Source organism: Tiliqua scincoides, chromosome 9 (genome assembly GCF_035046505.1).
Source record: "Tiliqua scincoides isolate rTilSci1 chromosome 9, rTilSci1.hap2, whole genome shotgun sequence".
Lineage (NCBI taxonomy): Eukaryota > Metazoa > Chordata > Lepidosauria > Squamata > Scincidae > Tiliqua > Tiliqua scincoides.
Window position 1 is genome coordinate 7,951,737 of NC_089829.1, and position 13,620 is coordinate 7,965,356.

Below are 13,620 nucleotides of genomic sequence, written 5' to 3' on the forward strand. Positions count from 1 at the left end.
TCAAGGCACACCATCAGGTTTTTTTTACCATTGACAAGGCACACCATGCTGTTGGTGGGGGGCTCACATCCCCTAATAGCCCTACTAATAAATGACCCTTCCCCAAACTCCCGTAGCACACCTGCAGACCTTTCGCAGCACACCAGTGTGCCATGGCACTGGTTAAAAATGGCTGATCTAAGCTAAAGGTCTTTATCAGATCTACTGTAGTGGCAGCCAATTCTATCAATGAATGGAGTGTCTGTTCTGTGTCTGTGTGTGTGTGAATGATTTTCTCTGTAAACCGCTTTGAACTTTTTGTTGAAAAGCGGTATATAAATACTGTTGTTGTTGTTGTTGTTGAAGAATGATTCATTGGATACCACAGAGATTTGCATAAGCTGTTTTAATTTTTTCTTTTAAGCGCTGTGCAAACGTTTCAGAAACACCATCACAGCTTCCAGCGAAGTACACATTCTGTGCATCCCGCGCATCAACTTGACTTCATCCTCCAAGGATGGTACATTGAGAAAGATAATCTACCATAAAACTTATGGTACCCAAAACACGTAAATACAATTTGTACAGGCCGCCTTTCATAAAAGACTTCATGCAACTTTTCATATATTAGAAAAAATAAAAACAGCAACAAATAATATACTCAGCACCACGGGCTGTTACTCTCTGTCCTGTGAGGATCCCTAGTCATGTCTCTGCCTTTATAAAAAGCATCCCTGTACGATCCCATGCTCACACACTCTACCTTGGAGAGTTGACGGTCCCTGAAGAACATCCTCTACGTACCAGCATCATATGGTGTGACGCTTTTTCACAGCCTTCTCCATACAACCTACAAATGTTATAGGACTTAACAACAGCAGCAATACAAAGGGCAGATTTTTTTATTTTGCAAAAGGGTCTTCTGTGTTTGTGGATGCAGGTGAGGCGCAGAGGGGTCTACTCTGCCACTGTCATGGGACCTTGGGAACTGTAGTTTGGGAAGGATGCCCAGGCTTCTTGGTGAGCCAAGAAAAACTACAACTCCTAAGGCTTGCAGACTAGTTGAAACAATGCCATTGAGGGCTCAATCCTAACCCCTTACGTCAATGCAGCTCTGTGGTAAGGGAACAAACATTCCCTTACTTTGAGGAGGCCTCTGTGAATGACACCCAACTGCAGGATGCAGCACATGTCCCATTGGCTCTGCTATGCCAGTGCTGGAAAGCACTGACATAAGGGGTTAGGATTGCGCCCTTAGTTATGCACAATCAGTGGCTATAGAAAGGGAATATTCCCTACTTTCATCTGCTCTGGTTGAAAGGCAGGCACCCAAAACACAAAGACCCTTTTGCAAAACAATCAGCCCAAACTTCTTAGAAGTTAACTCGTTTGCAAAACAAACAAAATCAAGCCCCCTCCCCCCCCCAAAAAAAATCTCATGTGCAAGACTTCTTCCTTACCCCTTCCAATAAGAATAAAACCTTAACAAGGTTAACATGAGTTGGTGTCCCTCTTGGAACAGTGACCCCAAATGTGAGGCTTACTCTGGCCCACTCTTTTAAGAATGGCTTTCTCTCTGCAGGGCAAGAGAACCGAACGTCACCTTTCTGCAAGAAAGTGGCACACGACAACCACGTGTCGTATTGGCGGGCGAATTGATTCCCTACTGGTGAGAGAAGCAATGAAGATTTGGCCATCAAATCTCCCATTCCTCTGGGATGTCTGACGAGTGTCCCAACTCAAAGTCCTCCTTCGCTACCACGGCCTCCACAGTTTGCAGGCCGGCTTCAAGGGAGCTTTCAGTGGCGATGCCTTCTGGAGAGGAGAGGAAGGGCAAGGAGGCAAAACGCCCTTGGATGCTGCAGCCCAAGGCTTCTGGAAGTGACTCAAGAGCTTGGTCTGGGTTTCGGCGCTGGATGAGTGGATGGCCAGGAACTGCAGAGTCTCCTTCAGGCAGGAGGAATAACCTTTGCTGTATTCCTGGGTGATGCTTGCAGAAGAGGATACCACTGCTGTGAAGAAAGGGAGATGGGATTTAGAGACGAGGTTGGCCCAAGCAGAATTTGGATTCGCGATAACAGGCAAAGACAATTTAAAGAGCAGATTGAAGCCACAGCCTGTGGTTCTGTAAGAAGTGGCCAGGATCTCTAACCCAACCCCCGACGCCCTCATCAGACTACAGTACCCAAGAGTCATGCCAGTTTCACGGCACAAACCGCGAACCAGTCCATCATTTAGATAAGACAACAGTCAAGACCAGCACTTACTTTGGCTGTATTTCAGGTAGCTCACGGTCATCTCCAGAACATCGGCTTTTTCCAACTTGGAGTTGGGCTGATGCCTCTGGAACTCCTTTTCCAGGAGCTGTTTAAGTTGTTCAATGCTGCTGTTGATGCGGTCACGCCGGAGCTTCTCCACCATGGGCTTGTGCAGCTGCAAGGCGAGAGAGAAAGCAACAACCCAAAGTTAATCACCTCTTTTCTTTGGCTGGTGCATATTCTCCAGTGGTGTGTGGGCAGGATTGGGAACCCCCAGTGGAATCCTAGAGATACTTACTCGGTTCTTATCTCTGGAGGCCTGGATTTCCAAAGTGAGCGCATGAACTCCGGGTGCCATGGTTCAAGCAGAGAACCAGTGACTGGTTTGGCTCTGGTGATGTGTTGTGTGCCAAAGGGAGCCATCCAGGGCCTCTATTTATACCTCTGAGCTGCATACAAATGTTGAGATTCAAAGACTCTTGGAGTTTCCCACACTCCTGGCCAATCCAGGCGCTCCTCCAGGACAAAAGGGGAGGCATCTATTACAGCATGGTAAATTGACTGTAAATTGCTTGGGGATAATACCCTGCTCCCCAAGGAGCAGGTGGACAGGGGAGCAGGGGTCACAATAGAGGCTGGCCTCAGGAAGGATGGGATGGGAACGTGGGAAAGACTTGGCGCCCATTATTGTACAGCTCGGGGGCCTGACGTCACGAGCGTCAACATCTCAATATGTTGCCTTTTCCCAGGCTGCACCAACATAGAACACAGGAGGCCGAAGCTGAGGAAGGTGGGGGGGGGGAGAAGTCTTCCTCCCTCCTCCCCCTTCCCTCTTTCCATCTTGCCTGTCCCTTCAAGGGGGGGAGGATCCAAATTAAATCGCCTAAGACCTTTTCATTGACATTAAAGTGTGCTTAAATGAATACAGTGTGGGTCAATTTTCAGAGGTCAGCCACCAAATTTCAAAACAAGAAACATATGTTCGGGGGGGGAGCATGGAGGGGGTGTTTGTGGGAGGGCAGTTTGGAGGAAATAACAGTCTAAAAATCCCATTCTCTTCTACCTACTCCCTGCCTCCATTTTTTTGATTGGCCAAACAATTATAAAAATGATATCCGTTTGCTCCCCGCCCCCCCCCCCCCGCACTGAAAGATTTTGTGTAAATTTAAGTGCATGCTCTTTAGGGATGGGTGGGTAAAGGAGCATTGCCTGCATATTGATTATATTGATCACATATGGATAGGAATATTTGTCTTTCTGTGAAGCTTCTGGGAAAGGGTAGAAATGCACCAGAGTGCTGTGCAGCACCTAGCACATGGAGGGCGCTAATGATTGATGATGATGATGATGATGATGATAAATAACTGTGGATGGGGAGAAGATAAAGGAAAACCGCAGCACAGATTGTCCAGAAGAAGAAAGACGCTATTTAGGATGTGCCCAGACTCCAATGCCTTCTCCTGCAAATTCTTAGGGGACTGCTATATCAGCATACCGATTGATCGTACTGGGAGAGCCTGTATGGTGATATAGTCACGAGCAGCATGTTTGGACTGAAGAGTCCTGGATTCGAATCCTCTTCAGTTACAAATCTCACTTGGTAATCTTGGACTGGTCACTCAGTCTGTGAAGATGCAGATGGGAAGAAGACCCATTTAGTTAAGAACATAAGAACAGCCCCACTGGATCAGGCCATAGGCCCATCTAGTCCAGCTTCCTGTATCTCACAGTGGCCCACCAAATGCCCCAGGGAGCACACCAGATAACAAGAGACCTCATCCTGGTGCCCTCCCTTGCATCTGGCATTCTGACTTAACCCATTTCTAAAATCAGGAGGTTGCGCATACACATCATGGCTTATACCCCATAATGGATTTTTCCTCCAGAAACTCGTCCAATCCCCTTTTAAAGGCGTCTAGGCTAGACGCCAATACCACATCCTGTGGCAAGGAGTTCCACAGACCGACCACACGCTGAGTAAAGAAATATTTTCTTTTGTCTGTCCTAACCCGCCCAACACTCAATTTTAGTGGATGTCCCCTGGTTCTGGTATTATGTGAGAGTGTAAAGAGCATCTCCCTATCCACTCTGTCCATTCCCTGCATAATTTTGTATGTCTCAATCATGTCCCCCCTCAAGCGTCTCTTTTCTAGGCTGAAGAGGCCCAAACGCCGTAGCCTTTCCTCGTAAGGAAAGTTCACACTGGACTCTTTGGGGAAAGGGTAAGATAAAAACGGACAGTGACAATAAATATTTCTCCTCCTCCCCATAAAGGTATCCGATGAAAAAGAGTTCTGTATAACAGAGGGCACAATCCTAACCAGCTCTTCTCAAAAGTAAGTCCTATTTAGTTCAATGGGGTTTACTCTCAGGAAAGTGTGGTTAGGATTGCAGCCAAAGAAACCTGCATTCCTACACCCTACACAGGCTGCTCCAACTTCATGTTGCCTGAAGAATTCTGTGTGACCCTAAAGCTTGCACACACTGAACCCCACAGAGTGCTGGGCAAGGAGTGGGAAGAGGCTGAGCTGGAACTCCCTATGTGCTCAAGAAGCTCACAGGCTACTCACTACCAGGAGTCACAACCCATCCCTGTTCATTACTCACTACCACTCACAGGCTACTCAATCTAAGCTACTTCATCGAGTAGGGAGAATAATGATGTACAGTATACTATTCCGAGCTCCTGGAGAGAGATTAAGGGCGCAGCCCTAACCAACTTTCCAGCACCAAGTTAAGGGCAGTGCAGCTCCGAGGTAAGGGAACAAACATTCCCTAACCTTGAGGAAGCCTCCGTGACTGCCCCCCCCAACTGCAGGATGCAGTACATGCCCCATTGGTACAGCTGTGTCAGTACTGGAAAGTTGGTTAGGATTTGGGCCTTAATGAACTAAAAATCTATCGATTTGCACCCCTTTCCGGAACAAGGAATTGCTTTGGATTTGAAAAGGGTTTGGAATTTCAATTGCTGGCGTCTCTAGGTACAGCTGGGAACGGCCCCTGCCTGAAAACCTGGAGAGCTGCTGCCAGTCAGGGTTGACAATGCTGAATTGGCTGGACCAAGAGTCAGACTCCGGAGGAAGCAGCTGTGTATGCTTGAGACACCAGTTCTGAATTCTACATGAATGCTGCTGGTGCTGGTGAGTGGGGGGCGGGGGGTGGTTGAGGAAAGGAAACATGGGTCAGGTGTATAGTTTGGGAGTGTGTGAAATGACATGAGTGGTTGGCGGCCAGGGCTGAACAGCAGCCACACAAGGGCTGGAGGGGGTTCCCCTTCCTTTGCAAGAGCATTCTCCCCCCTCGCCCACCCCGCAGAGTGTTGGTCAGATGGTGGAAGAGGCTTCAGCTCCCTTCTCAGGCACACGCCTTTTGTCGACAGTTTAACAGCGTGAATGGGGCAGTGTGTGGGAAAGGCAGATTTGTGGGCTCACACCATCGGAGGTGAATGGTGAACCAGGCAGCCAGGCCCCAAAGAGCAGTCTCTTTGCGGAGGGGTGGGGGTGACTCTGCTTCTCTCCCACCCTCCCTCATGCTTTTCAGATCTCTTCCCCACCCCACCCCGCCCGCTCCCTCCCATGGCCATGAAAGCAACTTGCCTGGTCTTTTCCATCTGGTGGTAGTTAATTCCTGTAAAAAGAGAGGTGCCGGGGTTCAAGGCTGAAATATTGAGAAATATGCCTTTTAACCCCAGCAGCGTACAGGTTCACTGTGCATGTGTTATGGTGAAGGGAATGAACTCTGCGTATGCTCTGTGGCACTTTGTTCTTGTGTGTAATGAAACGGCATGTGGCATTAAAAAAAAATAAGCTTCTGGGGCTAAGCTCCTGTCTGTCTGTCTGTCTGTCTGTGTTCCTTCCAACATATTTATCTCTTCTCTTTCACTATCTCTCACTCTCCTTCCTTCCTTCCTTCCTTCCTTCCTTCATCTATCTATCTATCTATCTATCTATCTATCTATCTATCTATCTATCTATCTATCTATCTATCTATCTATCTATCTATCTATCTATCTATCTATCTATCTATTCCTTCCTTCCTTCCTTCCTTCCTTCCTTCCTTCCTTCCTTCCTTCCTTCCTTCATCTATCTATCTATCTATCTATCTATCTATCTATCTATCTATCTATCTATCTATCTATCTATCTATCTATCTATCTATCTATCTATCTATCTATCTATCTATCTATCTATCTATCTATCTATCTATTCCTTCCTTCCTTCCTTCCTTCCTTCCTTCCTTCCTTCCTTCCTTCCTTCCATTATCTATCTATCTATCTATCTATCTATCTATCTATCTATCTATCTATCTATCTATCTTCTCCCCACACTCCATTTACAGACGCTTAAGAACGCTTACGCTGAGTGGGGAAGCCCCCCCCCCAAACGCCAGCTCTTTGGTGTCAAGGAGCGTCCCGTTCCCAGTGTCAAAGGACCAGGAAGAATGTGGATCGATCAACCCGGTCCCTGGGAAAGTGAACGGCTCCAGATGGTCTATTGGGACAGGAATTGCTGGAAGCCACAAAAGGGATTCTGGCAGCGGCACTAATGGGCCCTGTAACCAGGCACACGTCCTTTGTCCTTCCCCTGAATGTCCTCAATGGGCAAGAAAGTGTGGGAAACACCAAGAAACCCAGCCCCACACTCTGAGGTTAATAGGGACATTGTCAGAGCAGTCTGCCTGGCCTGTGGGATCAACAGAACAAATATCCTTCTTCCCCCCCCCCCCCGATTCCTGCGAGAGAGGCCACTGCCAAAGGAAGGAGGGGACATCCCATGTTAGAGTCAATTTCGAGTAAAACTTCTTGGCTGCGTACAGTTGAGAAATTATTGTTAGTAATTTTATTTAATAATTTTCTTATTCTTATTTGTCACAGCCCAACTGATGGTGGCGGGTGTTTTCTAAATATCAAGTCCTTCCCAAGGACTTAGGATATTTAGAAACATATAATCACAGAGTTGGAAGGGACCTTATAGGTCATCTAGTCCAACCCCTGCCTTTAGAGATACAGTATTTGTGTTAAATATGTGCAGTTCCTAGTAGAGCTGCTTTTTGCAGGCCATACGTGGTAATTTTATTTATGCTTAAGGTATGCAGGTGTTTTCCCACATTTTTCAGTACGGTGCCGCAAGGGTCCACTATTATTATGAATAATAACAGCACAACCACAATAACAGCAACAACTACTACCACTAGTACTACTACTAAGTAAGTAAGCAAAGAAACAATAAATAAATAACACCATCAATATGCACAGTGCATTACTCAGTGAGAGGACAGGACCCTGCCCCCAAGAGGCTTGCAATCTAGATAGGTCTACAGACAGTAACTATGGTTGGCAACCTTCAGTCTCGAAAGACTATGGTATAAGCCTACAGCACCTGGTATTCCCTGGCGGTCTCCCATCCAAGTATTAACCAGGCCTGACCCTGCTTAGCTTCTGAGATCAGATGACATCAGGCATGTGCAGGAGGAAGAGATAAACCAGGGAAGGATATCTGATCATCACACAGCACAGCCCTCTGAGTGCTGACACAGAAGTAAGTCCCACTGTGTGTGGGACTTACTTCCTGGATAGCAGCCTCAGAGTGTGGCTTGCTTCTCGGATAGGAGCCTCAGAGCCCAATCCTATGCACAACTACTCAGAAATAAGTTCCATTATGGTCAATGGGACTTACTTCCAGGTGAGTGTGGATAGGATTGTAGCCACAGGCTGCAATCTTATCCACACTCACCTGGGAGTAAGCCCTATTGACTATAATGAGACTTATATCTGAGCAGGCATGCGTAGGATTGCACCCACAGTTGAATGTGTTTAAGCTTCACAACCGCAAGGAAAGTGGACTAAGAGTGCAAGTCTTGGCATGTCTACTCAGAAGAAAACTCCATTAAATTCAATGGGACAGTCCTAGGTAAGGCTGCATTAGGTTTTCAGCCTGTATGAATGGTATAATGTATGATCATGATGCTGCAGCTAACAGCAGGGCTGGCCCAAGCCCTCTTAATGCCTGCCAGATGCTGGCCCCCTTACTTGATGATGTAGCAGCCTTGGCTCCTCCCACTCTTCTATGTTCTAGCTCACCACTCTCCTCCCCTGCACATTTCTCTTCCTCTCCGTCCCCATTTCCATGTACAATTCAGGGAATGGGAGGAGGAGGAAAAATGGAGTCAAGAGATAGGTGAACAGAGCTAGATGCCCTCACCAATCTACTACCTTAGGCAACCTCCTCAGTTGGCCTCATGGATGGGCCAGCCCTGGCTAAGAGACTGAGCAATGAATCCAGATTCCTTGGGTTCAACTCTGCCACAAACTCATTAGAATGCCTCTCAACCTCTACTTAACATACTTTGCAGGGTTGTCGTACAGATTGCTTTAAGATAATAGAAAACACGAACTGCTTGCAGATTACAAAAGTGCAAAACAAATGCTAAAGTACCGATCCAGTACCCATCCTATTTGGTAGTGTCTGATAAGGCTTATCGTCTTCCCCAAATTTGCCTTCTCCTTTATCAAAGACTTCGAGGCTATTGGCCATCAACCACATCCTGTGGCAGAGAGTACCACAGGATTAAATCTGTGCTGGGTGAAGAAGCGCCACCTTTTGTCTGTTCTGAATGTCCTGCCACTTAGTTTCATCTTATGATGCCCTGCCTCTGGTTCTAGTTTTGTTCTGTGCCCACTTTTTTCCATATCATGCATAATTTTATTTATTTATTTCATTTATTAAATTTTTATTGGTAGACCTGTACTCCTCCATGAACTGGTCCAATCTCCTTTAAAATTCATCTAACCCTGTAATATAATTATATATAATATAATTATTGTAATATAATTTTATATTATTTATTTTAGATTTTTAAAAATTAAAATACATTTATTATTGAATATAACAACAACAACAAAGTATTTATATACTGCCTTTCTGGTCATCCGATTACTCCTCTGAACTATATTCAAGGCGGTTTACATAGGCAGGTGTTTCTAAATCCCTCAAGGGGATTTTTACAATCATGGAGGTTCTCTCTTTCACGAACCAACATTTCAGAATGGATCTTCCTGGTTTGGTCTCACTTCTGGCCTCCAGTTCTCCCAGGTAGGCTGACAAGCAGCTCCATCTCTCATATGGAGGGCAGCCAAGATGCTTCTTGCTCACACCAAGAGCAGGTGGAATCACTCAGCTGGGCTTGTCAGCTGCTTCAAGGTCTCGCCATTCTCAGCCGTTCAGGGAGCTGCCGGTGTCCTCGAACTGGCGACCTTCTGATGTTATCTTCAGGCTAACTGAGGCTCTACCCTCTGGACAGACCTCCTGCCCAGCCTAATATCAATAATAGGTTGATGCAGCACCATGGCTAAGAAACTGAACCGCAAATCAGGATGTCCCAGTTTGACTCTTGCCTCCGCCATGAATTCTCACTAGGGTGGCCTCTGGCAAGCTGCTTCCTCCCTCTTGGCCTCAGTCTTCCTCATCTGCAGTATGGGGGGGGGGTAATAATACTCATTTCTCAGAATTGTTGTCAGGGCTATGCTATAGAAAGTGCTATAGAAACAGTCAGCATTGTTATGAATGTTCAAAATGTGTCCTCGTGTCTATTCTGCTGAAGGTAATTGTAGGTTATCGAATGCTGTTTTTCTTTCATGCTTTCTTTGCTGGCAGCTATATGGGGATTAATGAGCACAAGGCTGATTTTAGAAGCTAGATGGACCCGAGGCAGTTTTGAATGTACAGTAACACACCACAGCAGGTATCCCTCTGCCCCCCTTCCCAATGCCTTGTGGGCATCTGTGAGCATCTTGGGAATATATAAACACCAGTTTTCATTTAAGCGACATGGGGATCTTGTCATTGATTGGTTCTGTGTCCTCAGAGGGAAATGAGCGAATGTTTCTTCCCAGACAAGGGACTCATTTATGGAAGGAAACAAAAATAAATAATCAGATTTTTTTTATTGGTGTTTTCACAGAAAATTCAAATATTCAGCATCACATTAAATGACGTGCACCATCACTTTATGAAAGCATCCAATTCCATCCCCGAACAACCCACGTTCAGTCAACAATACAGATACATTTCTTTTTCATTATGAAAGATACCATAAGCACAGATGCCCTTCACAAAAGGTAGCAAAACATCTCTCCAATGAGAGAAGCCTGCACAGACGAAAATGTCTTGCACGGCCATTCCGTTATCACAATAACTTTTTCACCAAATGGTCTACCAATCTAGTATAGGATTCTGGGGCAGGGAGCTAATTTTCTGGATCAGAGATTCTCTCAGAAAACTAGAAGGTGGGGGGGGAGACTAAATGCTTTGATACAAATATTGAAGATAAGTTCAGTAAAGCCCTTCTTTCTGAAGGACAACACGAAGAGAGCTCGGTCACCTCCTTGGCTCTTCAACAGATGCTGCTGAAGTCCTTGTGATGGTGTCTCTTGCCAAATAAAACTTTTGCTGCAGGTACAGCTCTGGGCAAGAATGATGGCACAGTCTCTCTGTCACATTTGCCCAGTCATAGAAGGCAAAGATCTGCCAGATACAGGCAGGATCCTTCATTGTGAAGGAAAACTATTTTCCGAGATTTCAATTTCTCGCTACAAATGAACAACCTGACTCTCCTCCTCTTCCTCCTCCTCCACCTTCTCCCGCTACTTGGAAATCAAATGTTTCCTACTTTTAAAAGAGGAATCACACAGCCAAAGATCCCTCTAGGATTTCTTTTTGTGAATGGTTCCTAAGGAAGCCCCATCTGAGCTTCTTCTACCACGGCCTCCAGATGGCCATGGGTGGTAGTGGGCTTTTTTGGGTGGTGTGTTTCTTGCTCAGAGGGCAAGGCGATGGCGGAAGGCGGCTCAGGGTGGACACGGGTGGTGGGGAGCGGTCTGCAATCACATGGACTTTGTAGAAGTGCTTCATCAGCCGGGCCTCTGTCTCTCGCTTGGGTTCGCAGAAGGACAGAAAGTTCAAGGCTTCCCTCAAGCATCGCAGGTACCCGGTGTTGAAGTCAAGTTCGGGATTCTTCTGGCTGAAGGCTAGAGAAAAGAGAACATCAAAGCACAGTGTTAGGACAATAGTCACATGCAAGGAAGGAGTCCAATGGAAGAACTCAGATTCACTATCTAGAAACGTAAGAATTTACTTTATACAGTACAGAGTTCATCCAACTGGTTCAGCATTGTCTTTCTGATTGGCAGTGTCTCTCCAGGGTTTGGATGAGGGACTTTTCTGGCACATCCTGCCAGGGATTGAACCTGTGGCCTGTGCACAGCCTGTCACTGAGTCAAATCTCTCCTGAAACAAACTTACAGTGCAATCCTATTCATGCCTTCTCAGAAGTAAGTCATACTGAGAAGTAAGTCATACTTCTCAGTAAGCGTGTATAGGATTGCAGCCCTAACTAGCAAGAAAAAAGAAAATACAAATCAGATGAAAAAATATCCTACAAATGACCACTGGGCTCTAGCACCCCATTTGTTGCTTGCACAGAAACAACTGTGGTTGTGATATGTTTTGCAGAATAAAAAGCTTACAAGGAACAGGCCAGGGGTCTGTGAATATAGATGTTGATCGATGGCTACAAGCCATGATGGTTAAATAGAACCTCCAGGTTCAGTGACAGTGTATCCCTGAATACTATTGCCGGATGTGACCTTGGAGAGCGCCAGGCTAGGTGGACTCTGGGCCTGCTTTTATGTTCTCAAAATCCTGCTCGGTACTCACCTTGTCCATGCATTTGGCGTTGCTGTTTCAAATAATTGACAGTCACTTCTAGGATGTCCGCTTTCTCCAGCTTGGAGTTGGGCTGGTGCCTCTGGAATTCTTTCTCCAGCAAGAGTTTTAGCTGCTCGATGCTGCTGTTGATGCGGTCCCGGCGCATTTTCTCCACCACTGGCTTCCTCAGCTGTCAAGAAGGAAGTGGGACGTTCATTAAGTTTTCAAATGTTGGTGTGCAAAATCTGCCCGGCTACATTCAGGAAGAAGCTGCAGTGTAGAGTTCTGTGGATGAACTAAATCCAACCTTCTACCCACCTGTCTTAACATTTTACAACAGCAGAGTTTCCATCTGTCTGTCTTTGGACAAAATAAATCTTTCACATCTCTCTACTCAGACTTGATCCTTCCTTCCTTCCTTCCTTCCTTCCTTCCTTCCTTCCTTCCTTCCTTCCTTCCTTCCTTCTCTTGTAAAATATATCTAAATCTACGCCAAGCTCTCCCTGTTACCAGAGCAGCTTCCTATCTATCAGTTGCCACACTGATCTCGCATTCTGTCCAAGGTCTTTTTCACACCCAACCACTGATCCCTTGATCTAACTGGATCCAACTGGATCCCTGTCAGCTGAACATGTAAACGGGTGACACCAAAAACACCATGTATCGAGGCCATACTGAAGCTTCTTTCTTTGTATGTATTGAGTTTAAACACTTCCAAGCTGTCACTCTTGCGGATGTCACTCAAAGTCGCCAACAACAATATTCTTATTCAGCATTATTAATAAAAAATATTAATAATTCAAAAATACTAATTTAATAATCAGTCAATGAGGTGTTGCTCCATACTGGACTCTGCCCATCCATGCATCATGTGGTATTGATGCATGAGTGGTGCAGGTCTAGGGGAAAGGTGTTAGATGCCACCGCTCCAATTCTTGGCATCTCCAGGCATCTCCAGGTAGATCCAGGGAAAACCCTGGGTGGCAATTCTGGAGAGATACTGCCAATCAGTGCTGGCAGTCCTGAGTTGGATTGACCAAAGCCTGACTCGGCATAAGACAGCTTCCTCTGACCCCACAAAAAGAGATGAGCTGAAGTTACCTTGTTCTTTTCCTTTGACAGCAGCCGCTCCTCTTCCATGTGGGCCAGGCAGCTGTTGCTAGGAGCCATCTTCCACCCTGCCAAGCTAGGCACACAGATCTGCACCTTGAGCGTAACCCTTATGCTCTAAAGCTTGCCCAGCACGTCTATTTATATCTGCCAGCCGCTCAGCAGTTATGTGAGTTCGGAGTTTTGCAGGGTTTCCCACAGTCCCGCAGCCAATCCGGGCACGCGGGCAGATAATAGAGAAGGCACCTCATTACTGCATGCTACATTGACCGTCAATGCCCTGGAGAGAATAACCTTCTGCCTGTACCAACTGGTGGATTGTGCAAAGCTGTATGGCAGGGGAAGATCTGGGAAAGCGTTGGCCCTCCAGCTGGCTCAATTGCATTCCACAGTCACAATCCCCCCATCCCGCTTGCATCCATTGGTGCCAGGCAGGAGGGAGAGAGCATTCAAGATCAATAAGACGCACGGCTGGGGAAAGGCAGGAGAAGGCAACCCCAGTGCTCAGGGACTTGCTGGTATCATTGTCTATTTATGGCATACATCACTTCGGAGCCAAGGATCTTGTG

General features: G+C 46.3%; 1 protein-coding gene across 1 annotated transcript; it reads right to left on the bottom strand.

Annotated features, from left to right (window-relative positions):
* Positions 1-1,734: 1,734 nt before the first annotated feature.
* Positions 1,735-13,111, bottom strand: LOC136660276 (transcription factor HES-1-like). Its single transcript, XM_066637405.1, has 6 exons — positions 13,043-13,111; positions 11,951-12,131; positions 10,995-11,262; positions 2,536-2,596; positions 2,241-2,412; positions 1,735-1,991 (listed from the first exon to the last, which is right to left on the bottom strand). The coding sequence occupies exons 1-6, from the start codon at positions 13,109-13,111 to the stop codon at positions 1,735-1,737; spliced, it is 1,008 nt and encodes a 335-aa protein (XP_066493502.1).
* Between the last annotated feature and the right edge of the window lie 509 nt (positions 13,112-13,620).